Source organism: Trichoderma breve, chromosome 1 (assembly GCF_028502605.1).
Source record: "Trichoderma breve strain T069 chromosome 1, whole genome shotgun sequence".
NCBI lineage: Eukaryota > Fungi > Ascomycota > Sordariomycetes > Hypocreales > Hypocreaceae > Trichoderma > Trichoderma breve.
The window spans coordinates 2,720,291-2,744,432 of NC_079232.1; the positions used below are offsets into that span (position 1 = coordinate 2,720,291).

Consider the following 24,142-nt stretch of genomic DNA (forward strand, 5'->3'; position numbering starts at 1 on the left):
CTTCTTTTCCTTTTATTTGCATTATCAGCCCTGGTCAGACAAGAGATACACAGGCTCTGAGTACACAACATCTTCCATCGGAAAGCGGACCACGTCCCTACAAATAAGAAAAAGAAAGAGACACACACCAAGCCAACCCGCTGCAACACCAACAGCCGTGGCTCAAAAGCCATCTCCGAGCTTATCTCGGCCTACCACGAGTGGAAACCTCCCGCGACCAAGGACCCTTGCATCAGAACACCAAAACTCTCGGTTAAGCAGCAGCTCCGTGGCCCGCATAATTTCAATCCAGTGCGCCTATTCTCTTTGAATCGCGGCCGCAGAAACAGTTTCCGGGGGGAGGGTAGTGCCGCTGTCGTCACCAGTACCCATCTCTCCTGCAACTTGCAACAAGGCGGATAGGTTCAGGCTGCGCCTCACCCCTGCCGCGTAACTCCCTAGACGGAAAAAGAAAAAGCAGTTTTTCTGTGACTAAAGCGGTCCCTATTTTGTGTGTGTTGCGTCGTGTTGCGAATAGTTCGAACCTGCGGCTCCGCGGATCGCGGAGCGTGGCCGAGACCTTTAGACGCAGATCCAGTGCCGAGGGGGAAAACACACACACCCCCGTTTGCTTACAGAGAGACTCGTCATCTAATCGGAGGAGAGACGCAAGGAAAAAAAAAAAAAATAGCTGCTCTAAGTCCAAAGCGGACCATGCCTCGTCCTGCGCTGCCGCCGACGCCCGGGTCCTCGTCTGATATCAGGGGCAAGGATGGCATGCAGCAGCTTTCATCTCTGCAACTCGCCTTTGAGCTGCCTCCGCCAGCCATCCACGATGCAGCAGCAGATGCGTCTCGCATCTCGCCCGTCGACTCCAAGCAGCAGCAAATCTCGCCCCTCTCCACGCCGTCGCTAGGCCTGGACGTTGCCACGTCGCCAAAGACAGTAGTCTATCCCATGCAGGCGGCCGAGACGGTCAAGTCCCGAAGACGCTCGTCCGCCGCTACCACCAAGGAGCCCAAGGAAAACACCTTTGCCCTGCCGCCACCGCCCACGCGCTCCAGGAAGATCATCCAGATGAAGCCGCGAACCCAGGACACGGCCGCGGCCTCGGCTTCCACCAAGGAGTCTGCCCGGGCCACCGGGAAGGCTGCCGCCGCCAAGACCGCCGCTCCGGGGCCCGACGCCGGGGCCGGGGCCGGAGGTGCTTCGGCCAAGGGCGAGTCAACGACAAAGAAGAAGCAGCCCAGCGCAACTAGCGCTGCTGGCAGGAAAATCGCTCGCAAGACTGCCCACAGCTTGATTGAGCGGAGGAGAAGGAGCAAGATGAACGAGGAGTTTGCCCTGCTCAAGAGCATGATCCCCGCGTGCACGGGCGAGATGCACAAGCTGGCCATTCTACAGGTTTGTTTCCCCCTTCCCCCTGAATCCAAAAAAACGGCAAATCTAAACCAAACCCTCACTAACACACAAACTCTCTAGGCTTCCATTGAATATGTCCGCTATCTGGAAGACTGCGTCGCCAAGCTCAAGGCCCAGCAAGAGCAATCCCAGAGCAGCAGACCCGAGGCCTCACACAGCCCCTTACCACCCATCCGCGAATTCCACCCAACCTTCCATGAGGACCCGGCAGACGTCGAAATGACCGACTCCGAGGCCGCCACCTCCCCGGTCTTCGCGCCCCAGCGGCCGTCCGTCTCGCCGGCGCTGCACGCCCAGGACTCGCGCCACCGCCAGCACTCGTACTCGTCCGTGTCGACGGACCAGCGGCACTACAGCTACAGCGCCTCCACGACGACGTCGCCTGCCTTTGGGCCGCAGATGTTTGCTAACAACAACGGCGCCGGCTACACGCATAGTAGCACTTCGGCGTCTGGATCGACGCTGACGAGTCCTGCGTTGTTGCCGCAGACGGATCTTGATCATGAGGCAACGGCGGCGTTGCTGATGCTTAATAGCGATAGGAGGGGGACGGCGGCGAATAATAACCGCGCCTTGTCTGTTCGCGATTTGTTGAGCTCATGATTTTCATGTTCCATCTTCCTCTTCGTATACCCCAAGCTGCAATGATGCGACGATTTCTTTTACAAGCTGTTTCTCTTTATTTCTTTTAACATCAAGGCTCTGTCTGTGTAGGCCCTGAGCAAAAAACACATGATGGTCCTTTTTTTCTGCTCCAATTTTTCTCCTTCCATTTCCCGCATTCCGAAACAATAACAATACAAAATTCAGAAACACACCCGTGGGGCCAGAGAAGAAGATGGAAAAAATTTGGAGTCTGTAATGGGATTTGAGGAGTTCCGAGGGTTATGGGTTCTGGCGAGAAACAGGGATCCCAGAAAAAACATACATTTACCAAAATACCTTTTTTTATTTCTCTCTAGTTCTCTCTTCTTTTTCTTTTTACTTGTTTTAGTTTCAACTTTGGCTGGGCAACAACTATCAAACAATCGTGCGAACGGGAACAGGACTGCACTGGAATCGGCACTGGGGGGAAATACCATGGCAAAAAGACGGCCCCTGAGATGCGTGGCTACTGATTTTAATACTACGAGGAGGGGGGCCGCGATTTCTGGAATATAATTGTTCTTGCTATTTTTATTTCAACGCAAGTAGTAGAATCAAATCAATGATAATTCTTCACATCCAACGCCGCTAATGTGTGTTTAATGCATATTCATTATTTGGAGTCCCCCCCCCTTTTTTGTAATGTTTCATTCACACTTCCTTCTTGCTTTGTGTTTCTTCTATTAGGCTTTTAATCTCTCGCTTCCGGCAATATCGTCGTTGGCGTCCTTGACAAGGAAACTATTTTATTTCATCAGTAAAGGACACATTCGCAACTAATCTTATGCCATGCCTCGGAAACTCACTTGTACCAAAGAATAGTCGGCCCAATCGTCATCAGGTGCCATAAGCTGTGGGCGTCAATGCAGCCCAACCAAGGCGGAAAGTCAAACAGCTCCATGCTCATGGCAAACATGACCCAGGCCACAGCCAGACCAGGCCACATGGCCCAGACCCGACGAGACTTGCGGTAGCGGTCGAAACTGAACCAACTCCACAGGGCGTTCTGGATGACGCCGAGCACCACGTTGGCGGCCATGTTGTACGTGTAGTCCCAGCTCACGCCCTTTAGATATCCGACGTGGCAAGTGTAGAGCACAAGACAGAGCAGCGTCCACGCCCGTAGGACGGAGCGTCTTCGTGGGGTCGGGCGGTCGAGGCGGAAGATGCGCACAAAGGTATAGTACATTCCATACAGCACGCTGGCGCCAGCGGCGAAGTAGTCGAGCTGCTCGGTGACGGCAAAGTCTCGGGTGTGGAAGATGGAGCTAAACACCCACGAGGCGAGCCCAAAATAGGAGAAGAACTCATAGTAGGGCCGCAGCGAGTAGTCAGCTGGGATGAGGGCGCGCACTTTCTTGAGGCCCTGCCAGTGCGCCCAGAAGTTGCCGATCGAGAAGAGCACGGAGAAGGGCTCCTGCATGCCCATGAAGCGGTAAAAGGGCCATTTGCCGTGGAACTGGACGACGGGGAGGTCGGTGGCGACGCGCGCGCCGGTAATGATGTGTTGGCAGGTGTAGTCGCATTCGGAGGCGCAGTTCCAAAGGAGGAGGCGGCGGGACAAGGCTGACAGATTCTCGTTAGCGGCTGGTTTGCTCGATCATGTTTGTTCTTGTTCGTCTTTGGAGGGGCGAGAGAGAGAGTTACGGATGGGCGTGGCAGTCTTGCCGGGAGCGCAGTTTTCGGCTTGGCAGATCTGGAACAAGGACATCTGTCAGTAACGATTGCGCATGGCATGGGACGATGGGAGAGAACATACGTCAAGACATTGCTTGAACTCGGGCAATTGATCACCAGTAGAAGCAAGACTAGCACCGGCAAAGAATGCCACGACAAGCAAGATCAGGGAGATGGCGCGAAAGCCTGGCTTCCCGCCATATAAAGCGATCATGTTGGTAGCATGGACGGAGGGGAGTTAACAGTCCAGGTTAAACGAAGGAAAGAGAAGAAGAATTGGGAGACAAATGTTACAATGATTAAGCACTGCGACAAGAAAGAGGGGACGTGGGTCAAAAGGCCACGGTAGAATCAATCATTAGTAAGTGGTGGTTGATTCTGGGTTTGGGTGTGGATATGGATATTGATATGGATATGCTGGCTCTTGGAGGTTTGGGGAATAAGATTGAGCATTAGAGGCGGATTCTGGGGCGGGTCGTTTGGCGGGTAATTCGGGGCCATTCGGACAGGTAATTGGGCATCAGGGTACCGGTACAGATGGGAAGTAAAAGTACTCCATCCTGTACCACAAAGACTTGCGAGCATGGTATAAGTCTTGCCGCTAAGACTGCTGATGAGCACTTCCACTCTCTATCTACCCAGCAATCATCGGGGCTTTACATAATGTGAGATTTGTTTAATTGCAAACCTGCCGTGGATGGCGCTTGTTTTTTTGCCAAGGGATAGCTCTGTTACCTACCAAGTGTCTGTTGGTGAGCTAGGAGTACAAACTCCCGCTCTAGTTTAACGTGGTGAATGCGGTATTTCAACGAGACGGGCTTGTACCGGTACATGCAGACTCCACGTCACATGCAGTCCACTCAAGTACAGTACCCTCTGCTGTTCTCTCTCCAAACCAAACGAATCCGTCTCTCTGCATCATCACCACCGCCTGTTTAGCGAATTGATGCACCGCTGGCCTTTTGCCGTGCAATTGCTGCTTACTCGCCTGCGTATGTCCTGCCATCGAACCAACGCCATTTCAGTCTGTCGCAGCCTTTTTATTTTATTTTGTATTTTCTGCCCTGCATAACATCAATCAGACCGCTAGCGCCGGTTCCAGCGCCGTGCCTGGATCCGTCGTTGCCCACGGCAACCGGGAGGGCGTTGATTGGCCGCTTTGTTTCGCAAACACCACCAGGCAAAAATAATCCTGGGTCTAGCTCTCTCCGCTCTTCATCCTTGATCATGCACCCCTTCGCAACGGAGCTCCCAGTTTGTTAATTGCCTGCTGCCCTCCGGATCACGGGGAGGCTGCACACGTAGCATATTTTATCGATTCGGCAGCAATCTGCCGCCAATTGCTGGCCATCCACGACCTATTTCGCTTGACCGCTAACTAGCAATAACAAACATGGCGACAGCTGCTTCGCCAACTCCCATGGGAGGAGCCGGTCCTACCCGCCGGATGTCGCAGCGACAGCAAGCCTTGCGCCAACCTCCCTCACGATCGGCCTTTACCAGGAGCGAGAGCCAGCAGGCGTCTTCGTTCCAAGCCCGAAACAACCCGAAGCAATTCAACGACGACAGCTCCGAAGATGAGATTCCCGTGCCTATGAAGCTCAGCGCCCTCACCAAGGCGCTCCTCAACGACGGCGAGCCCGAGTCCTCTCAGCCTGCAGAACGACCGCCCTCACCACCACGAACACGAAGACGGATAAGCCAATTGAACGCCTCGACGTCATCCGTGTCTGAGAGGGGGAGGCATTTGAGATCTACCGGCGAGAAACCCGAGGACAAGAATTCAAGAGCCTCGAGTCCCGCCAGGGATCGTGGTGCAAGCCCTGTAACAAGAAAGAGAGTAGTGAGGCTCAGCAACACTCCGCAGAGCCTGAGCCAGATCCAGCCTTCCAAGAGGCGCTCAAGCTCCTTCTCTCGATCAACGCAACGCCATCAACAGACCAGCAGACCGTCTAGTAGGGAAAAGTCGGCCGATGAGAAGCCAGAGCCACAGGCTGACATCAACACACCCGCTCATGGCAACCGTATCGTGAGGATATCTACAAACTCTTCTGGCAATCGCAGTAGAATGGGATCAACAGGCCTGTCCTCGGGGCGCTCATTTGATCGATCTGTTGTGGACAAGTCTGCCGGTGAAATGGACTATGAGCAAGAAGAGATTCCTCAAACTGTTGCGCGAGACACAGCACTGGCCACTAGCTACGGCAGTGTATCACGGTATAACTCAGCGGTAAGAGGCCGACTGGATGATAATGCCAACCCGCAGAGCTCAATGCGCGTCAAGCGCGTTGGAAAGATCCCTGGAACATTTCTTAGTGGACCAGCGCGGCGTGGTAGGCGGAGGCAAAGCGATGAAGATGCTGGGGAAGAAGGGGAAATGGATCAGTACAATCCCCAACAGGAACAAGATAACAACGTCGTGGAGGACATGCCAGATGTTGCCTACTACCCTGATGGAATTCGAGACTTTAATTCTGGAAGTCCTGTTAGTGCGAGTGCTTCGGCTAGGGCCCTCCATAGGAGACACCTCTCTAGCATGGACTCCCGGTCTGGCTCTGGCTCTGGCTCTGGACGTCCCTCGCCGCGGGGGATTGAGCTCGAATCGGAGCCCCAGCGATATCCGCCACTGCAGAGGGAGAACGAGGAGGCAGAAGAGGAGGAAGAAATACCGTATAGGAAATCAGTGCTGCGCGCCGAACTGCCTTCAGCTCATGATCAGGAAAACGACGCTCACCGGAGCTATAAGCGTTCAAAGTCTTCCTTTGACGATGGGATGGCTCCGCCACGACCCATGAGCGTCGACCCTATTCCAGCCCGGCCTACTTCACCAGAGCGAAAGCCCCTGGCGCCCGTTGCCAACAACACACCTCAGCGGCCTGCTCCCCCACCTCCTCCTAAGATGTCCGTCATGGAGGCAGCTACATCAACGACTGGCGCTGCAGCCGCAGCCACCTCAACGAAGCAGCGGAGGAACGTGTTGAGGGTCAATGGAAAGACTTATACCAGGCTTGATTGCCTTGGCCGCGGTGGCAGTGCCAAGGTATATCGTGTAACCGCTGAGAATGGACAAATGTTTGCCTTGAAGCGCGTGGCTTTGGAAAATGCAGACGAACTTACCATCAGAGGGTACAAGGGCGAGATAGACCTCCTTGGAAAGCTCGAAGGGGTGGATCGGGTTATTAACCTGTATGCCTACGAGATGAATACAGAGAAGCAGGTGCTCAGTTTGGTAAGTAACGGCAACCTTGCTTTACAAGAAGCTGAGTGCGAGTTGGATGAGGCTTGCTAATCAGTGAATATGTAGGTGATGGAAATGGGCGAGAGAGATTTGAATGCCCTCCTTGCTAGTCGCCAGAGCCCCGAGACTTCCAGGTTCGACCCCGTATTTGTTCGCTTCTACTGGAAAGAGATGCTTGAGTGCTTGGCCGCCGTTCACCAACATGACATTGTTCACTCGGACCTGAAGCCCGCCAACTTTGTTCTCGTCAAGGGCAGACTCAAACTCATTGATTTCGGCATTGCTAATGCCATCCAAACTGACGAAACCGTAAATGTCCACCGCGAAACCCAAGTCGGCACACCCAACTACATGTCCCCCGAGTCCCTCCTAGACTCCAACAACCCGCGGGGCGGTCGTCTCCCTGGCCGCCCTAAGCTGATGAAGCTCGGAAAGTCCAGCGACGTCTGGTCACTGGGCTGTATCCTCTACCAAATGGTCTACGGCATGCCGCCATTTGGCCACATTGCCAACCAGATGGCGAGATGTCAAGCCATCATAAACTGGGATCATCACATTGAGTTCCCTTCTCGTGGCATGGGCGGTGCTCCCGTTCCACCTTCACTTATTAGGACCCTGAGGCGATGCCTCAACCGAGACCACCACATGCGACCGACGTGCGAGGAACTGCTTTATGATAGCGATCCGTTCCTTTACCCAGCAGAAATCAACAGCGACAAGGCTCTTCCCATCGACGAGGAACTCCTGGGTAGAATCATCCAGAGCGTTGTCTCAAGGTGCCGAGAGCGCATGCCGACAGAATCGGAGGGTGCAACCGTCTGGCCGCAGGCATACTGGAACAGCATACGAAAATCAATGGCAAACAGACAACAATAATACTAATGTCAAATAGACGGAATTTGTCTATACGAAATCATGAGCAGGATAAATCAAGACCACCAGAGTCGTCAAGGAGCAGGCGTTTTGTATCTTCGTTTTTACAATTTCATCTTTCTTCAATGAAAGACTAGGGAAAGGGGAGAAGAGAACCAGAAGAAAAGACGGTTCTCATTACGTTTCATGAAGGCCTCACCAACTAGGTGTTGAGGAGTTTTGTATCTTTTCTTCTTTTTGTCTTCCTCTTGTGTATATACACGCTGTCTTGCGTCAAAGCGGGTTATTTTTTTATGAATTGGGTACCAAGGAAGGATGACAGGATAGAATAGCTGTTTTTGGAGACATGGCCTTGCGATATGGCGTGAAATGGATGTCACATATCATGACGGTTTTTTGCATGGTTTTCTTTTTGATCAGATATTTGATTCTAATTGGTGCTTTTGTGTTGCTGCCTTTGTTGTTTTTATATCCTTTTCTTTCTTTTGGTATTGTACAGCCAGCCATATAGGTATATGCTGGGCGCTAGATGATACATTTTGCCTTGGAGCGTCGTAACATTGTTCATCAAAACTCTCGCTTTGGCTTTTCCTCCCTCTCCTCGTTTCATTTCCATTTTCCAAAATCGTTACTAAACTAGACTTCATGAGGAAGTCTCGACCTCATCCAGATTCTTAATGTTCAGCTCAGAGATGCGCAAGATGGTATATCGATGCTTGCTCTTAGCCTGACGCTTTCTCCTCTGCCTCCGCTTCGTCTTGATCTTGATCCGCAGCGGCTCCGACTCAGTCCCCAAGACAGTCGCACGGCACTCAAACACCCTCTCGTCGACGTGGGGGGCGCCCTTCAAGGTGTAATCTCGGCTACCGATGATGCTAGCACGATTCAGGCGCAGCACGTCTCCAGGAAGAACGCCAGGCATCTTGAATGGCAGACGAATCTGGTCGCCCTCCTGGACTAGATATGGGAAGCCGTGGATGTGGATGGTGATGTAGTGGCCGGGCTGGGCGGCGAGGAGGGGCAGAAGCGTCTTGACGGAGTCGGTGATTGGCGTGGGAGGCTCGACAGGGTGACTCTTTTTGAAGGCCAGGGGTCGGACTTGGTCCTCGGTGGGATTGGGGGCGTTGTTGACGTGAGGCTGCGCAACAGGCTCGACAATTGGCGCCGTGGAGTTGAAGCTTCGATGCTGGATGTGACGAAACGGAGCGAATAGAGGGGCGATGCGCGAGCTGGGAGCCCTAAGCTCCAGAACGGAGCGAAGGAGTGCTCTGCTCATGTTGGGGAGATGCAGGTAGCAACCGCAATGCCCGGAATTTTGCAGCGTTTGGCACTATTTTGTCTGCTCGTAGGCGGGATTGCATACAAAAAACCGAGAGCCCGGTATGGTGTTTTCAATGGCTCGATGAAGCTTTGCGATTTGCGGGCCGGATTAGTGTGGCGCCGGGGTCCGAACGAAATCTTGGCGGGTTGACGAGCCAATGTATTTTTTTTTTTTCGACGCTGGGAATTTTTGCACCGTACTAGGTTCAGTCTCCACTGGATTTTATACATACAAGCAAAGTCCAGGAACAACACCGCCAACATGGTATGTTTTTTCCTTTTTGCAGAGGAAGATGCTCTGATTTGAAGATGGAAATGTTTCTTCTAACTCCCTGCAGCCTCAGAACGAGTATATGGAACGGTGGCGCAAGCTGCACGGCCGCCGTCTCGACCATGAAGAACGAACTCGCAAGCGCATCGCCCGTGAAGGCCACAAGGCCTCTCAAGACGCCCAGAACCTGCGTGGCCTGCGAGCCAAGCTGTACCAGAAGAAGCGTCACAACGAGAAGATCCAGATGAAGAAGGCCATCAAGGCGCACGAGGAGCGCAACGTCAAGACGGCCGACGAGAAGGAGCCCTCGCAGCCTCTGCCCTCGTACCTGCTCGACCGATCCAACCCGTCCACGGCTAAAGCCCTCAGCAGCGCCATCAAGAACAAGCGCGCGGAGAAGGCGGCCAAGTTCAGCGTGCCCCTGCCCAAGGTGCGAGGCATCAGCGAGGAGGAGATGTTCAAGGTCGTCAAGACGGGCAAGAAGACGCACAAGCGGGCGTGGAAGCGTGTCATTACGAAGCCGACGTTTGTGGGACCTGATTTCACTCGACGAAACCCCAAATACGAGCGCTTCATCCGGCCCATGGGTCTGCGTTACAAAAAGGCAAACGTCACGCACCCGGAGCTGGGCGTCACCGTGCAGCTGCCCATCATCAGTGTCAAGAAGAACCCGCAGAACCCTCTGTACACGCAGCTGGGCGTTTTGACCAAGGGTACGATTCTCGAGGTCAACGTCAGCGAGTTGGGTCTGGTTACTGCTGGTGGAAAGGTTGTTTGGGGCCGATATGCGCAGGTTACCAACGAGCCTGAGAACGAGGGCTGCGTGAACAGCGTGTTGTTGGTTTAAAGCCGTGGATGAATAAGGGGGGTTTCTGGAATTGGAGGTATTCTTTTTGACACTGGACCGTGGCTGTCAAGGTGCATGTATTGGCGTTTTTGGCGTTTGGTACATACGAGTGCTTGATGCGAGAAAGAAAGAGACAAAGTTACTAGATGGGGCAGATTAGGAAGCATGGAGTCTTCCGAGGATATCAGTGTACTCGTCGTCTGCGAGAAAAAAATGTTCAATTGGGGATAAAAGTTGCAAATAGAAGCAAGTCAACAAGTCAATAATACGAGGGCGATTCTCAATGTCATAGTTCATTTCTTTCCGGATTTTTCATGATGATGATAACTCTTCTTATCGGCTTGAATTCTGCCTACATATTGGGCTTGCAATACATATTATCCAATCAATCCAATTAGTTTCAATCATCTGCTTCTTCTGTTGCCTAACTAGAGTTACAATACTACCTACTATGTGCTATGAGAATTGTCAACATCCACCAATCTCACATGAATCCTTATCAGTCAATCCATATCGCCCAACTCTTCTAGTTCCAAAAAAAGGCTTCTGATTTTTCAGTGGCTCTGCCGCCACCGACTAGCAAAGACGCAAAACTTCGTCCCTCCAAAAGTGGATAGCGGGGACCCTGTCAAGGCGGTGACAGCGATAAATTAATTTTCTGCCCGACCGAAAGCCTGCATTTCGCCGCTCCGACTCGAGTCCCTTCCCGCAAGCCAAAAAAAAAATCCCATAAACCAGACAAAACAAGGCGCCTCCGTCCTTGTCTTTTTTCTTCATTCTACTTTTATTCCGTCTACTCGGATTAATTTTGTTTCTCTTGTCTCTGTTGCGCCCTCTCGAAAAGAAAGAATAATAGACCGCGTTGGTGAAATAGACAGGCCTTGTTTCAGCTTTCAAGTTTTTTTATCTTCTTCTCTCAAAATGAGCGGCGACAAGATGGAAGTTGAGTTGGCGGAGCAGAAGCTCAAGACGATGGAGCACAGCGAGCAGCACTACTTTAAGAGGTACGTTTATGAGCCCTGAGAGAAGGAAGAGGAGAAGAAATCTACAATCTTCTGGTTCTTTGCTGTCTTAGTTTGGCAGTTTTGACGAATTTGGAGAATCCTTGGCTGACTTATACCTTGCGTCCAGCTACGATCATCACGGTACGAACAAACGAAAATGAATCACATATTGGCTTTTATAGGAGAATGCATTGTCTGACTTTTTATTTTCTTTCGACATGTGCAGGAATCCACGAGGAGATGCTGGTGAGCAATCCTTCCCCTCCCCCTCTCCCCTCCTTCGTTTGCGATAGTTGCCCCTCTTCAGCTACGAAACGGATAGCGCATATTGCAGTTATTCCCGTATTTGCAGGCCGAGAGGCGCCAAAACGACTCAAAAAGACATGCAGGCTGACGTTTAATGGTTGAAATGTAGAAAGATGAAGTGCGCACGAGGTCGTACATGAACGCTATCGTCCAGAACAAGCACATTTTCAAGGACAAGGTTGTTCTCGATGTTGGCTGCGGCACTGGTATCCTTTCCATGTATGTCCGCAAAACCAACCATTTCCCCTCTTCCACGATTGCATTTCCTCGTTCAGACCTGCTTTGCGGGCAATCTGTCGAAACGACCCGGCGTCTGAGGAGGGGGGGAAACACTAGAGGAAGAGAAAATAAGGATGATATTGATGCGGATTCTGATTTAGGTTCGCTGCCAAGTCCGGCGCCAAGCATGTCATCGGCGTCGACATGTCCACCATCATCTTCAAGGCCCGAGAAATCGTCAAGGTCAACGGCCTGTCAGACAAAATCACCCTGATCCAGGGCAAGATGGAGGAGATTGAGCTTCCCTTCCCCCAGGTCGACATCATCATCTCCGAGTGGATGGGCTACTTCCTCCTCTACGAAAGCATGCTGGACACCGTCCTGTATGCGCGAGACAAGTACCTGGTCAAGGATGGCCTGATCTTCCCCGACAAGGCCACCATCTTCTTTGCCGGTATCGAGGATGGCGACTACAAGGAGGAGAAGATTGGATGTGAGTTTCCCCCCCAAAACCTTTCCTTTTTTGTTACACCAAGTCTAACAAAGGTCAAAACTCAGTCTGGGACAATGTCTACGGCTTTGACTACACTCCTCTCAAGGCCACCGCTTTGTCAGAGCCTCTGGTCGATACTGTCGACCTGAAGGCCGTCGTCACCGACCCCGTCCCCGTGCTCACCCTCGACCTCTACACCTGCACCACCGCCGACCTCGCCTTCAACACCCCCTTCACCCTCACCGCTAAGCGCGATGACTTCATCCACGCCCTCGTCTCCTGGTTCGACATCGACTTCACCGCCTGCCACAAGCCCATCCGCTTCTCCACCGGCCCTCACACCAAGTACACCCACTGGAAACAGACCGTCTTCTACATCGAGGACGTCCTCACCGTCCAGAACGGCGAGGAGGTCCAGTGCAAGCTCGACGTCAAGCCCAACGACAAGAACCGCCGCGACCTGGACATTGAGGTCGACTACAGCTTCCAGGTCAACGATGCCACCAGGAACGCTTCCGGTCACAGCTCATACAAGATGTGCTAAGTGTATATTTTTTCCACTCTGTTTTTGGACTGGGCGGCGCTTGGTGAGGGGAGAGCAACAGATGAATCAAAGGGGCAAAGATGTAGCGGGATTTCCAAAGAGCTGGTATGTTAGTTAGGGCGATTGAAAGATGGACAAAGGAGCTCTTGGCGGCGTATATATATGACTCTTTTTTTCGTGCGCAGGCTTGGGGAGGGATTAAAAAAAGGTAGATAGACAGACCATAGGGAGCGAGTAATACGACTCGGAATGAGAGAAACATTGAACCATATACTACCTAGAACCCAGTAGTGTCTACGGAGTACTTGAGCATTCTACAGGGTTTCACGAAACAATGGGCCTTGATTTAGGTGGGCATAATTCTGACTTTCAGTTACTACTAAACCTTGGTATATATTTCTCCCTCCCCGGACACTGAGAACTAAATGGGCATCTATGGTGTTGAGTTGCGAATTTCTATATATCGCTTTCAGTTTGTGAAATTTTGGACTTGTGATATTCCAGCATTTTTTGCCGTCCCAGAGTTTTCATAACCGTCATTCAAATTCGTCAACTTATTTTTTCCCTTCTTTCTTTCGTTTTTTCCCAATGTCGTCGCAAGTCAAAAACTGCGTGACTCGGGGTTCTCTCTCCTACATTTTCTCCTTATTTTTTTGTGCTTTGTTTATTTTTACTGGTTTTCATTGCCGAGAAAATGAATTCAATTCATCATCAGACTTACGATCCGTATTGCTTGATGATGCTGGCCACCTTGGTAGCCAACTCATCAGCCTCGTGTCTCGTAGCAGCCTCGGCATACACACGGCAAGCATTCTCAGTACCGCTAGCACGGGCAAAGGAACGAGCCGTGGTGTATTTCCTAACGCACTGGTCAATCTCGTCCTGAGCACCAGGAGGGTGGCTGAGGCGGCGCTCGGCGTCGGTCGTCTCAAAGATGTCCTTGTTGGCCACTTCAACGCGGACGAGGCGGTTGGGCAGGTCGGTGTAGGTAGTGGCCCAATCCTTAAGGGACCACGCCTTGTGGGCTAGAATCACCTCCACCATGAGCATGTCTGAGATGGCATCGCCGACGGTCTGGTTGATGAGGTCGCCGACAGCAGCCAGCGTCTCCAGAGCGTCCTTCTGGGCGGGAGACTGGGGCTTCTTTTCCCGGAAGACGCGCAGGGCCTCCTGGGAGAAGACGACGGTGCCGTGGCCGTTGGCTTCGAAGTAGACGCCAACATCAAACTGGCAGGCGGCGTGGTGCAGGTGCTTGACACCAGTGGGAGTGCAGACGACGGGGAGCTGCAAGTTCTTCTCAATGTATGTGGTGCTAGCACCGTTGGCGTAGGCGGTCTGGACGACTCCGATTCGCAGCTCCTCCTCCAGGCCAGCGGAACGAACAAGGTCGCCGATGAAAGAGGCATTGAGAGAGGAGATACGGTCTCCGTCCAGCATGAAGAAGCCAGAGTCGGGGTCAGCCCAGTAGTAGATCAGACGGTCTGCATCGCCATCGAGCGAGCAGCATCGGGCTTCGGGAGTGGGCTTGAAGTTGGGAGGGGCTCGCTGCTTGGTCTTGACGAAGTCGGCACCGCACTGAGGAACGTTGGATGTTAGCTCGAATCTAGCATATGGGATGATTCCTACTTACGTCGAGGTTGAGGACCTCAGGTCGCAGCACATCGTCGTTGACGACCTTAACGTTGAATCCAGTCACATCCTTGGGGATGACCTTGAGAAGCTCATTCAGCTTGGGACCTCCAACGCCGTTGGCGCAGTCGACAATCAGCTGGCCCTGGACCTTTCTGCCTCGCAGCGCGCGGACAAAGGCCTCGGAGAGCTTGTTGTAGTAGCCAGCCTCGCTGACCTCGCCGTACGCCTTGGGGGTGCCCTCGGTGTTGACGCAGCGAGTCAGGTAGTGCAGCTGGGGGGTGGTGAGGATCTTGTAGTCGGTGTACTCGATGCCGGTGGCCTCCAGAGCGTCAGCCAGGGCAGTAACCAGGCTGTGGCCAGAGGGACGAGTATCGCGGCCGTAGACGACGCGGCCGGGGGTGTTGAGGTCGATCTTGAGCTGCGAAGCCAGCTTCTTGTACGTCTCGAGGAGCTCCTCGTGGGTGGGGGCGTTGACCAGCAGTGTTGCGTGGGCCTCCCAGTCCTGCTCGAGCATCTCGCCCATGGGATCGACAATCTTGACGCCGTTGTCGGGAGCAGGGTTGTGGCTGGCGGTGATCATAACACCAATTGCCTGGCCGTTGAGTTTGCGGCTTCGAAGACCAGCAATCAGACCGACACGGAACGAGACGCCGGGCAGAAGATCGGCCTTCATGCGGAAGCCGGCAGTGCCATACTTGTAGACGTGGCCCTCGACGATGGGGTGTTTGGCGGATGCCTCGAGAAATTTGGAGTCATCCATTCTGACGGTGAGGATATGTGTCGAGGTGGGATGGCTGTCCGTAAGGCTGCGTGGGTAGTAGAGCTGGGAGAGAGTAAGGCGGCGGGAGAGAAGAGTTGATGAGGGGTTGAAGAAAAAGAGAAGAGAGGAGGAAGAAAAGGGTCAAGAGCCCAGGAGAGATTTAAAAAAAAAAATAAGGGAAAAAAAGGAGAAGAGCAGCACAAGATTGTCCAGTACAGGCGCAGGGCTGGCAGGTCAGAGAAGGCGGTGCGAGGGCTTAGAGAGAGGCCTTTATTTAGACCTCGCGGGTGGAGTCAATTGTGGCAGACCCCGTGGCGGTTCCACGCTTTTGATTTGATTGCCTCGATGGCCTGTGGCTTGTAAGGATTGATGGATTGAGTGAGTGCCTGTAAGCCTCGATTTCAAGTGCAAATCAATGCAATGCAATTCCTTCAGCCTGCCGATCTACTATATATAGGTGGTGGTGGTCTATATTGTTACCGTGCTGTAAGTGCAGCAATTCTCCCTTCTGTATGTGCCTATGCCCACATGGTATGGATTAAAGTCTATAATCCCTCAGAAAACAGCTCCCCGTCTCGTGTCATCGTCATCATTCTCAGCCGTCACAATCAATTCCAGGTCACGTTGCCCATCCTATGAGCTGTCACCCTCGGCCGTACCAATCAATCGAATGCTTTTGCTGCTACTCTATCGCTCACCTCCTCTCCAGCTGCTTCTGCTTCTCAATATTAGGGGGCCAGACGCAAGACCCCGCGTTGCTGCAACAGTAACATTGCTTGATCCATGTCTTCAACCCCACCCTCGCCAGTATGAATAGGGTGATTTATGATTTCATGTCAATTCGATTCCATTCTGGACACGGAGTACATGGCCGTGGCATGTGTTTTCTCTGCAGAATTCATGTAGCTGGAGGCCGCCCTTTTTTTATTTCCCGTCTCCTCCAGCCGTTTCCACAATGGAACTGGTGACTGCAGATGTAGTTCAAACGTGTACCTTGTCGGCCACATATACAACAGGTACTTCTAACCGTACCTGATCTGGACTTGTACAGGTACAGACAGACAGCCAGGAGTTCTGCAGCAATGCTAGCACCAACACGCTCCAACGTGCAGAAGATCGGCCACGTCGAGAGGCATTAATGCCGGGTATTTGGTACTAATCTCCTTGGGCACAAAGCACGACGCAAAAGTACTGTTGAGCGAGGACTCCATATTCCACACTCGATACGTGGGCTCGCAAATACGAAGCCATCTGTACTCCGTACCCCCATCACAGGTACCCCTGTCTTTTGCTGCTGCACGTTGCTGCACAATGATGCAAGTCGTTCACGTGACCTCGCGCCTGGGACGAGCTTCTGCTTTCTTTTGCTTGACGCGTGAATGAAAGCCGTTGCTTGGACCACCCTGTAATAGAACAACAGGAAAGACGAGACGAGACGCTTTTTCCTTTGTCTTTTCTTTCTTTTCTGTCTTGTTGAATCTATTTTCTTTTCTATACACGACGCTCAATCGGATGATTCTGCGCTCAACCCAGATTTACTCGTACGAATGGCGCTTCTCATATAACTCCTGCTGTCTCCCTTCCATTGCTCAGCATGGAAGACTCTGAATGTGCAAATCCCCAATTTCTAGCATGGGTCAAAGAGTGGCTAGATTTCGCTAGAGAAAAAAATACCAAAGGCTTTACGGCGTATCGAAATGCTTACGAATCTCTCAAGGCGTGTCCCATAGCGTTTGAGCATCCCGCGTCGCTTCAGCAGCTCAAAGGTTTTGGACCCAAGCTTTGCGAGCGCCTCCAGGACAAACTGAAACATCACTGTCAACAAAATGGATTGCCTATGCCTGAGCATCCCCAGGTGAAAAAAGCTAATGAAAGAGCTCTCAATGAACAAGCGGGAAATGATGACGACGCAGGGTCAAGGCCCAAGAAGAAAACAAGGCAGCCCAAGGCCTATGTCCCTGCTTTTCGATCGGGAGCCTACGCCCTGATATTAGGACTCTCCAATATTCCCGAAGATGTATCTTCTAGCTTGACCAAAACAGAACTTATAGAAACCTCACAACCACACTGTGACGCTTCGTTCACTGCCCCGAGTGACCCGACAAAGTTTTACACTGCTTGGAGCTCAATGAAGACTTTGATTCAGAAGGAGCTTGTTTATGAGAGAGGGCGGCCTCTGCGTCGATATGCATTGACAGATGAAGGGTGGGCTGTGGTAAAGCGAATCAAGGAGACGGCCCAGTGGCAAGAAGAAAATGGAGCCAGCGAACAGCAAGGACCAGGACGCCGTCCACAACCATCAGTCACGGAAGCAAATCAACCCTCGATCCTGGGTACGGGGGACACTCAGCCGGCAATTGACGAACCATCATTCTATCAGAATGTTGTCTCAGATGGCCCTGTCGTTTTGGAGGATGACGATCTGCCAAGCTTCACCCCCATTAGGATCCCGCCTGGGTCCTTCACTGTCCACCTACTCCTAGATGTTCGAGAGGTCAGGGCAAAAACAGATCGCGACTATATGCAGGAGGAACTGGTCAAACAGGGCGTGAAACCAATCATGAGAAGCCTGGAGATTGGCGATGTCCAATGGATTGCCAAATGCCACGATTCGACGCTGCTATCGAGACACGGCGCCGAAGGAGACGAGATTGTCCTGGACTGGATCGTCGAGAGAAAACGTCTGGATGACTTGATCGGAAGTATAAAAGACGGCCGATTTCATGAGCAGAAATTCCGACTAAACAAGGCCGGGGTGAAAAAAGTCGTTTATCTTATTGAAGAAATCTCAATGGATGCTGCCGTACACCAGCGATACGAAGAAGCGGTGCAGTCGGCCATTGCGTCGACACAAGTAGTTAATGGCTATTTTGTAAAGCGAACACAAAAGATTGACGATACCATTAAGTATCTAGCCAGGCTAACCACAATGCTTAAGCGCACATATGAGAGTAAACAGCTGAATGTCATCCCGACAAAGGCGATTACTGCGCAAAATTACTCCCGCCTAATCCAACATCTCCGCGAGAAGGAACCTACGGTGGCATATCACGTTACTTACCCAGCCTTTGCGTCCTTGGCCTCCAAATCAGAGACGATGACGCTCAGAGATGTCTTTCTCAAGATGCTCATGACTACCAAAGGACTCACGGGAGAGCGTGCGCTTGAAATTCAGCGCAAATGGAAGACGCCGTATGATTTTGTAAAAGCGTTTGACGCTTGTGGCGCAGATGAACAAGGCAAGAAACGCAAGAGAGAACTCGTGGCAAACGAGTTAAGTCACCTAGTTGGACGCAAGAAAATGTCCAAGCCTCTCAGTCACAAGATCGCTGAGGTATGGGGGGATGCTTAGAGTTGGTATCAAAGTTTGAATTCGCTTCAAAATGCTCAGCCTTTCTATGGATATCCCCAACTCTTATCTTCGATGCCCTATGGCTTTGCTCCCTGGCTTTTAGCAACTACACGCTCAACAATCTTCTCAAGCAGAGGAATTGAAGCAGCGGCTCCGTCACCACCAAGGATACCGGCCAGAGACTTTTCAGCGTACTTGGCCATCATGTCGACCTCGATGTTGACGGTATCTCCCTTGCCCTTCTTCGCCATGACAACTCTTTCCTGAGAGTATGTAATCAACATGATCTCCCACCAGCCTTCAGCATCGTTGACCTGAGTGACGGTCAAGCTGGTTCCGTCAATGGCGATGAATCCCTTGTACACGATGTAGCGCAGAAACTCGGGCTTCTTGGGCTGGAAGCGGAAAGTGAGAGCGTTGCCATCAGGCGTCACGGAGAGGATATCGGCGGTTGTGTCAACATGTCCCTGGACAAAGTGACCACCCATACGAGTGTCGGCGCGGACGGCTCGCTCCAAGTTGACTCTGCTTGACTCCACCAGGGTGCCGAGGTTGGTGATGCGCAGCGTCTCGGGAGCGACGCCAATGGTGAATGTATCGTTTGAGAAAGAAGTCACAGTGAGGCAGCAGCCATTGACGGCGATGGAGTCGCCCTCGTGACAGTCTGTGAGGAGGTTGGATCCCGAGGGGATGGTGATTGTCATGACCGAGCTGCCGGTGGCGGCATCATTCACGAGCTTGGAGATGACTCGGAATTGTTAGCTGTAACGTTGTTGTAGGTTCCTCCGGCTTTTATAGACTCACCTCCGATCTCTTCGACAATTCCGGTGAACATGATGTCTTGTTGTGAGGGTGACTCTGAGTTTTGTCTTGTTAGAGATGTGATGAAGGCTTTCAGTCGGTTCTAAAGTGAACTCACTCACTGAAAGTTGTTGGATAATGTCCGTGAATAAGCCGAGGGGGGTTCAATGCCGTGAAGAATAGTGGGACTACTCTGTTATACGTTCCACGACGGGAATTGCGAGACGAAAAGAATTGATTGCCTTATTGTTTTAAGAAGCAAATTGTAGTGAGGACAGAGAAGCGATTTATTCACTCTGCTTCACCAAAACTACAAAGCAATGAGTCCAATCTTACCAATCCTTAGGCCGACAAGTTCGTTTGATGCCAAAGCAGAGCCCCGCATCCATGGTTGGCGCTCGAATGGCTTATCGATAACGGTCCCGCCAAAATTTCAAGTTTTCAGTTGAATCAGGATGCGGTGCGACTGGGCGGCCACAAGTTCAGCCAACGCTGCTGAGTTGAGAATCTCTATCAAATTCATTGACTTTGCAACAAAACTCTTTTGTTCCATTTTTTGGAAATTTAAATCCATCACTCAAATATCCCTTATCACTGCCTACTTATCGACTTCATACATCATCACATCTCAGAAATCTCAACATGGCGCCTCGTGCCGGCGACAAGAAGGATGCACCAAATATTAGCAAGCTGATTGCCGACGCAGAGACGCAGTACGAAGTGGGCAATCTAGACGAGGCCATTGCCCTTGCGTCAAAAGCTCTGGAGCTGACGGGAGAGGGCGGTGATTTCGAACTCAAAGCCTTGAACTTGCTGGGAGTCTTGAATGTCGAAGATGGCGAGGTTGAAGAGGCGCGGGACTACTTCTTGCGCGCGATAAAGCTGGACGAGGAGGGTACCCTGGATGAGAAGATTGGCGGCGGACCTGAAAAGTTTTTGTTTCTAGCTCAGCTGAGTGAGGAGGGCGGCCAGGACAGTGTCCAGTGGTTTGAGCGCGGTGCTTCTGCGCTGCGAAAACAGATTCAGACTTTGAACGACGTCGCCAACAAGACACCAGAGCAGCAGGCTGCTCTTGAGGAAATGCAGAGCAAACTTGGTGGCGTCTTGTGTGCCGTCGCCGAGGTGTACATGACGGATCTGTCGTGGGAGACTGACGCCGAGCAGCGATGCGAGGCTCTCATCACTGAGGCCATGCTCATCGCGCCCGAATACCCCGAGACCTGGCAGACAGTGGCCAATGTCCGCATCTCACAGGAGAGACTGGACGAGGCCCGCACCGCATTGAAGCGAAGCCTGGAGCTCTGGCAGGACTTGCCCCCGGAGCACCCCTCAGTACCAGAGTTCCCGACCAGAGTCAGCCTGGCGCGATTGCTCATGGAGACGGAGATGGAGGAGCAGGCTCTCAGCGTGCTGGAGCGCCTGGTCACGGACGACGATTCTAGTGTCGAGGTCTGGTATCTCGGAGGATGGTGCCTGTACGTTGCGGGCGAGAAGCTGCGCGAGGCGAAGCCCCAGCAGAACGGCGCCGAGGGCAGCGCCAGCGAGGAGTGGAAAGCGACGTGGGGATACGCGAGAAAATGGCTTACTCAGTCTCTGAAGCTGTATGAGCTGCAGGAATACGAGGACGACAGATTGGGTGAGCATGCGATGGAGCTTTTGCAGAGCATCAATAAGGAGCTTGGCGAGCCTCCGGAAGGAGAAGATGAGGAGGAGTGGTCTGGCATTAGCGATGATGAGGATGAGGATGATGATGAGGAGATGCAGGATTAGAAGTGGACTTAAAAAAAGGATTTGGCGACATTGAATGAATGGACGGCGTTGGGATGGATGCTATAAAAAAGAAGACTTGGTTTTTCAACGTTGAGACGTGGATAATGGAAAATAGTGCGTGAAAGGCTTTAGGGAATATACTAGATGTGATGATTTCAATTTCAAGACCGATATCAATACTCATTATTTCGTTGTGTCCAGCTCGCTTTTTGTCCGTCATACAAGTTCAATGAGATTCAATGGTTCATTTGCAATGCGTATATTCCGCTATTCGTCCCTCTTTTTTTAAAACGATACAAGATTCCCAAGATGTAGACATTTATAACTCCCACCGGAAAAGAACAAAAGATAAAACTCCATATATGTCGTATCCCAAAAGATATATATACGCTCATTCGCTCAACCCCCCTCATCTAAGCAGCCTCCACCTTGAGCTGCTCAACACCATCCACCAGCCCCTCCTCCTCCTCCTCCTCATCACCCTTGCCCACCAGGCCCTTCTCCCAAAGCTGTCTCCCCGTCAACTTGACAGGCTCCTTAATCTTCGCCTTCTTCAGCTCCGCCAGCCTTTCCTCTTCCTCACGCACCCTCTGCTCCTCCATCTCCCGCAGGAACCCCTCGCGCCACTTGAGGAAAGTCTCCGGCGTGACAGGCGTGCCGTGGAACTTCTTGTTCTCCTCCCGCTCAGCAGCGAGCTTCTCCTCCTCAATCACCTTTGCGGCAGCGGCTTTACGGTCCTGGACGAGCTGCTCGGCGGCTTCCTTGAGGGTGGAGTACAGCGTGAAGACCATGGCCATGCCGAGGTTCTCCTGGATGGTGTCTGCGAGGTCGGCGAGCAGCTGGTCGCGGTCGTCGCCGACGCTGAAGTGCAGGTGGGACGGGCTGTTGTTGGAGGCGAGGATGTCGAGGTGAGGCGCTTCGTCGGGGTACTCGTCTGGGTAGCGCACGGAGAGGAGGAAGTTGGGGGGTTCTTCGTCTTCGGGAGTTTCTTCGTCGGGGATGTCGAGGACGACTTTTATCCGGAACTCTGTCTCGGAGATGTCTTGAGTGTGAAAGAAAACATGTCAGCTACAGAAATGCCCGACTTTTCTTCTTCTTCTTGGTGATCTCGAGATGCCGGGAGGGGGCGCTTTACCTGTGATTTCTTCGGGAAAGATGGATTCGAGCACTTCACGCTCTTCGACCTGCTCTTCGCGACCCATTGCGGCGGCTGATGTGGTGTATTTTCTGCTGTGTTGTCTGCAAGTCGCTGCTTGGTGTCGATGATGGAGCTTTTTTGAGTTGGCGGTTTACTTTCTTTAGGTGGGGTTGGGAGGAAAGGCTGTAGTTTTGGCGGGGTTCAATCGTGGGGACGGACGTCCTCATTTGGTCTTTTGGGGGCTGCGGATTTGATGTTAATTGAGTGCAGATTTGATGGCGGGATTAGAAAGATGATGCTGGGGTGGTTATTTATTTTTAGTTCAATTCATTATTCAATACTGTATAGACATATTTAAATGAATATTTGAAGTTGGAAGATTCAAAGGCATCAGCGTTTAACAAGGGATATCATGTGCATATATCCACGCGTCGCATAAACTGGCCGTAATGTAAATGCACCGCTCATTATGAATCCAATGCAGTGTCGTACCGCTTCCCATCGCAGTACTGCACAAACCCGTCCAGTTTCATCTTCTTCAGCACCGTGCTGAAATTCCCAGACCCGGCCCCAATGCCTCGATGCGAGCACAGATCGGCAGCACGCGCGGCATCGATGGCAGGGGCTCCCTTGGGATACTCGATGTGGAAGACAGGCTTACCGGCCTTGATAAAGGGGGCAAACGTCTCGCACTCCGAGAACTCGGCGCACTGCTCATTGACGGAAAAGTTGATAAAGTCGAGCACTTTGGGGATGATGTCGCCGGCGTTTTTCAAGCCAATGGCCATGTGGTACGAGCTGGCCTCGGTGTGCAGGAACTGGAGATAGTTGATTGAGTCTTGGGCCGTGAGATTGAGTCCATTGTCGTTTTGCTACCCATGACATGACACGAATTAGCACTGTTACCGTTGCAATGTGTTCCGTCGTGTTGAGAAAAAAAGGAGGCTTACATAACCGTCGACGTTGTCGGGGTCAATGGCATCGCATCCCTTGGACGAGGCGAGCTTGATGCGGTCCCTCATGATGCTGCGAACATTGTCGCTGTTGAGGTCCAGCCAGCGCTCGTTGGGCCATCCGTCAAGGGGCTTGCCCAGATCCGACTCGTTGAACCGGTCCTTATCCGGCCGGAAGTCCTCGTACGAACCGGCGCTGAAGTAGCAAATGATCTTCTTCCCGTGGCCCTGCAGTGCCTTGAATGTCTCTGCGTCGTTGTCAAAGAGGTCCAAGTCCCAGATGGCCACATCCGGGCTGGCGGATCCGTTTGTGAGCTTGATGGCGCCTTGGAGCACGATTTGCCACGTCGCGTTGACGCTGGGCTGCCATGTGCTTGTGCGGTTGCGATTGTCTGAACCTGGGTCTGAGTTTGAGCCTGAGTTGTTGTCATTGTCTTGGTCAGAGTCGTCGTGACCGCCTCTCTGTGTCAGTCCGACACCTAGGCCGACGCCGAGCCCGATGGCGACGATAAGAAACGCGCCTGCGATGGCGAATAGTTTCCAATGACGCCGTAAAGCATTAGGTTTGCCGGCATGATGCTGTTCCGTGCTAGAGTTGGCGGGCTTCATTCCTCCCTACCTTCAACTCCAATGGCCGAGTTGAAGCTGGTGAGACAATCAAGTGTAGCAAAGGTTAAAGTTACACATTTCTTTTACTCCAACTCCTGCTTGACAATTAAATCCAAGTAGTACCGTTATCATCATGGCGCAGTCTCTAGCTGCTCCTACGCAGTATCGTGGCTACATGCTGTACATACTCCAGTTCAGTGTTTCCCATGTCTTTCGTGATGCTGTCAATCCACCAAAGGATTCAAATGCGGCGCAGCAAAGGGGCCAGAAGGGTCCTCGAGTGTGGCTC

General features: G+C 52.2%; 12 protein-coding genes across 12 annotated transcripts; 6 read left to right on the forward strand and 6 right to left on the reverse strand.

Moving 5' to 3' along the window:
- Positions 1 to 693: 693 nt before the first annotated feature.
- T069G_00847 (helix-loop-helix DNA-binding domain-containing protein) lies at positions 694 to 2,004 on the forward strand (the record flags this gene model as incomplete). Its single annotated transcript, XM_056168057.1, has 2 exons — positions 694 to 1,383; positions 1,462 to 2,004. 2 exons carry the CDS (start codon positions 694 to 696, stop codon positions 2,002 to 2,004), a joined length of 1,233 nt encoding a protein of 410 aa, XP_056033373.1.
- Positions 2,005 to 2,729: 725 nt separating this feature from the next.
- On the reverse strand, positions 2,730 to 3,937 carry T069G_00848 (per1-like family domain-containing protein; the record flags this gene model as incomplete). The annotated part of the gene is made up of 4 exons (XM_056168058.1): positions 2,730 to 2,787; positions 2,853 to 3,612; positions 3,694 to 3,742; positions 3,806 to 3,937. The coding sequence occupies 4 exons, from the start codon at positions 3,935 to 3,937 to the stop codon at positions 2,730 to 2,732; spliced, it is 999 nt and encodes a 332-aa protein (XP_056033374.1).
- A 1,179-nt stretch (positions 3,938 to 5,116) lies between these two features.
- T069G_00849 (protein kinase domain-containing protein) lies at positions 5,117 to 7,837 on the forward strand (the record flags this gene model as incomplete). Its single annotated transcript, XM_056168059.1, has 4 exons — positions 5,117 to 5,548; positions 5,591 to 5,932; positions 5,990 to 6,952; positions 7,028 to 7,837. The coding sequence occupies 4 exons, from the start codon at positions 5,117 to 5,119 to the stop codon at positions 7,835 to 7,837; spliced, it is 2,547 nt and encodes an 848-aa protein (XP_056033375.1).
- Positions 7,838 to 8,477: 640 nt separating this feature from the next.
- On the reverse strand, positions 8,478 to 9,110 carry T069G_00850 (ribosomal prokaryotic l21 protein domain-containing protein; the record flags this gene model as incomplete). Its single annotated transcript, XM_056168060.1, has 1 exon — positions 8,478 to 9,110. The coding sequence occupies one exon, from the start codon at positions 9,108 to 9,110 to the stop codon at positions 8,478 to 8,480; it is 633 nt and encodes a 210-aa protein (XP_056033376.1).
- Positions 9,111 to 9,416: 306 nt separating this feature from the next.
- Positions 9,417 to 10,272, forward strand: T069G_00851 (ribosomal protein s8e domain-containing protein; the record flags this gene model as incomplete). The annotated part of the gene is made up of 2 exons (XM_056168061.1): positions 9,417 to 9,419; positions 9,493 to 10,272. 2 exons carry the CDS (start codon positions 9,417 to 9,419, stop codon positions 10,270 to 10,272), a joined length of 783 nt encoding a protein of 260 aa, XP_056033377.1.
- Positions 10,273 to 11,193: 921 nt separating this feature from the next.
- Positions 11,194 to 12,838, forward strand: T069G_00852 (methyltransferase domain-containing protein; the record flags this gene model as incomplete). The annotated part of the gene is made up of 6 exons (XM_056168062.1): positions 11,194 to 11,276; positions 11,404 to 11,417; positions 11,503 to 11,522; positions 11,692 to 11,801; positions 11,963 to 12,294; positions 12,360 to 12,838. The coding sequence occupies 6 exons, from the start codon at positions 11,194 to 11,196 to the stop codon at positions 12,836 to 12,838; spliced, it is 1,038 nt and encodes a 345-aa protein (XP_056033378.1).
- A 717-nt stretch (positions 12,839 to 13,555) lies between these two features.
- T069G_00853 (phosphoglucomutase/phosphomannomutase, alpha/beta/alpha domain I domain-containing protein) lies at positions 13,556 to 15,230 on the reverse strand (the record flags this gene model as incomplete). Its single annotated transcript, XM_056168063.1, has 2 exons — positions 13,556 to 14,413; positions 14,469 to 15,230. The coding sequence occupies 2 exons, from the start codon at positions 15,228 to 15,230 to the stop codon at positions 13,556 to 13,558; spliced, it is 1,620 nt and encodes a 539-aa protein (XP_056033379.1).
- Positions 15,231 to 16,824: 1,594 nt separating this feature from the next.
- On the forward strand, positions 16,825 to 18,582 carry T069G_00854 (ERCC4 domain-containing protein; the record flags this gene model as incomplete). Its single annotated transcript, XM_056168064.1, has 1 exon — positions 16,825 to 18,582. One exon carries the CDS (start codon positions 16,825 to 16,827, stop codon positions 18,580 to 18,582), a length of 1,758 nt encoding a protein of 585 aa, XP_056033380.1.
- A 77-nt stretch (positions 18,583 to 18,659) lies between these two features.
- Positions 18,660 to 19,417, reverse strand: T069G_00855 (lumazine binding domain-containing protein; the record flags this gene model as incomplete). Its single annotated transcript, XM_056168065.1, has 2 exons — positions 18,660 to 19,330; positions 19,387 to 19,417. 2 exons carry the CDS (start codon positions 19,415 to 19,417, stop codon positions 18,660 to 18,662), a joined length of 702 nt encoding a protein of 233 aa, XP_056033381.1.
- A 608-nt stretch (positions 19,418 to 20,025) lies between these two features.
- Positions 20,026 to 21,153, forward strand: T069G_00856 (tetratricopeptide repeat domain-containing protein; the record flags this gene model as incomplete). The annotated part of the gene is made up of 1 exon (XM_056168066.1): positions 20,026 to 21,153. One exon carries the CDS (start codon positions 20,026 to 20,028, stop codon positions 21,151 to 21,153), a length of 1,128 nt encoding a protein of 375 aa, XP_056033382.1.
- A 413-nt stretch (positions 21,154 to 21,566) lies between these two features.
- T069G_00857 (RWD domain-containing protein) lies at positions 21,567 to 22,355 on the reverse strand (the record flags this gene model as incomplete). The annotated part of the gene is made up of 2 exons (XM_056168067.1): positions 21,567 to 22,195; positions 22,289 to 22,355. 2 exons carry the CDS (start codon positions 22,353 to 22,355, stop codon positions 21,567 to 21,569), a joined length of 696 nt encoding a protein of 231 aa, XP_056033383.1.
- Positions 22,356 to 22,758: 403 nt separating this feature from the next.
- Positions 22,759 to 23,853, reverse strand: T069G_00858 (glycoside-hydrolase family protein; the record flags this gene model as incomplete). The annotated part of the gene is made up of 2 exons (XM_056168068.1): positions 22,759 to 23,163; positions 23,242 to 23,853. The coding sequence occupies 2 exons, from the start codon at positions 23,851 to 23,853 to the stop codon at positions 22,759 to 22,761; spliced, it is 1,017 nt and encodes a 338-aa protein (XP_056033384.1).
- Between the last annotated feature and the right edge of the window lie 289 nt (positions 23,854 to 24,142).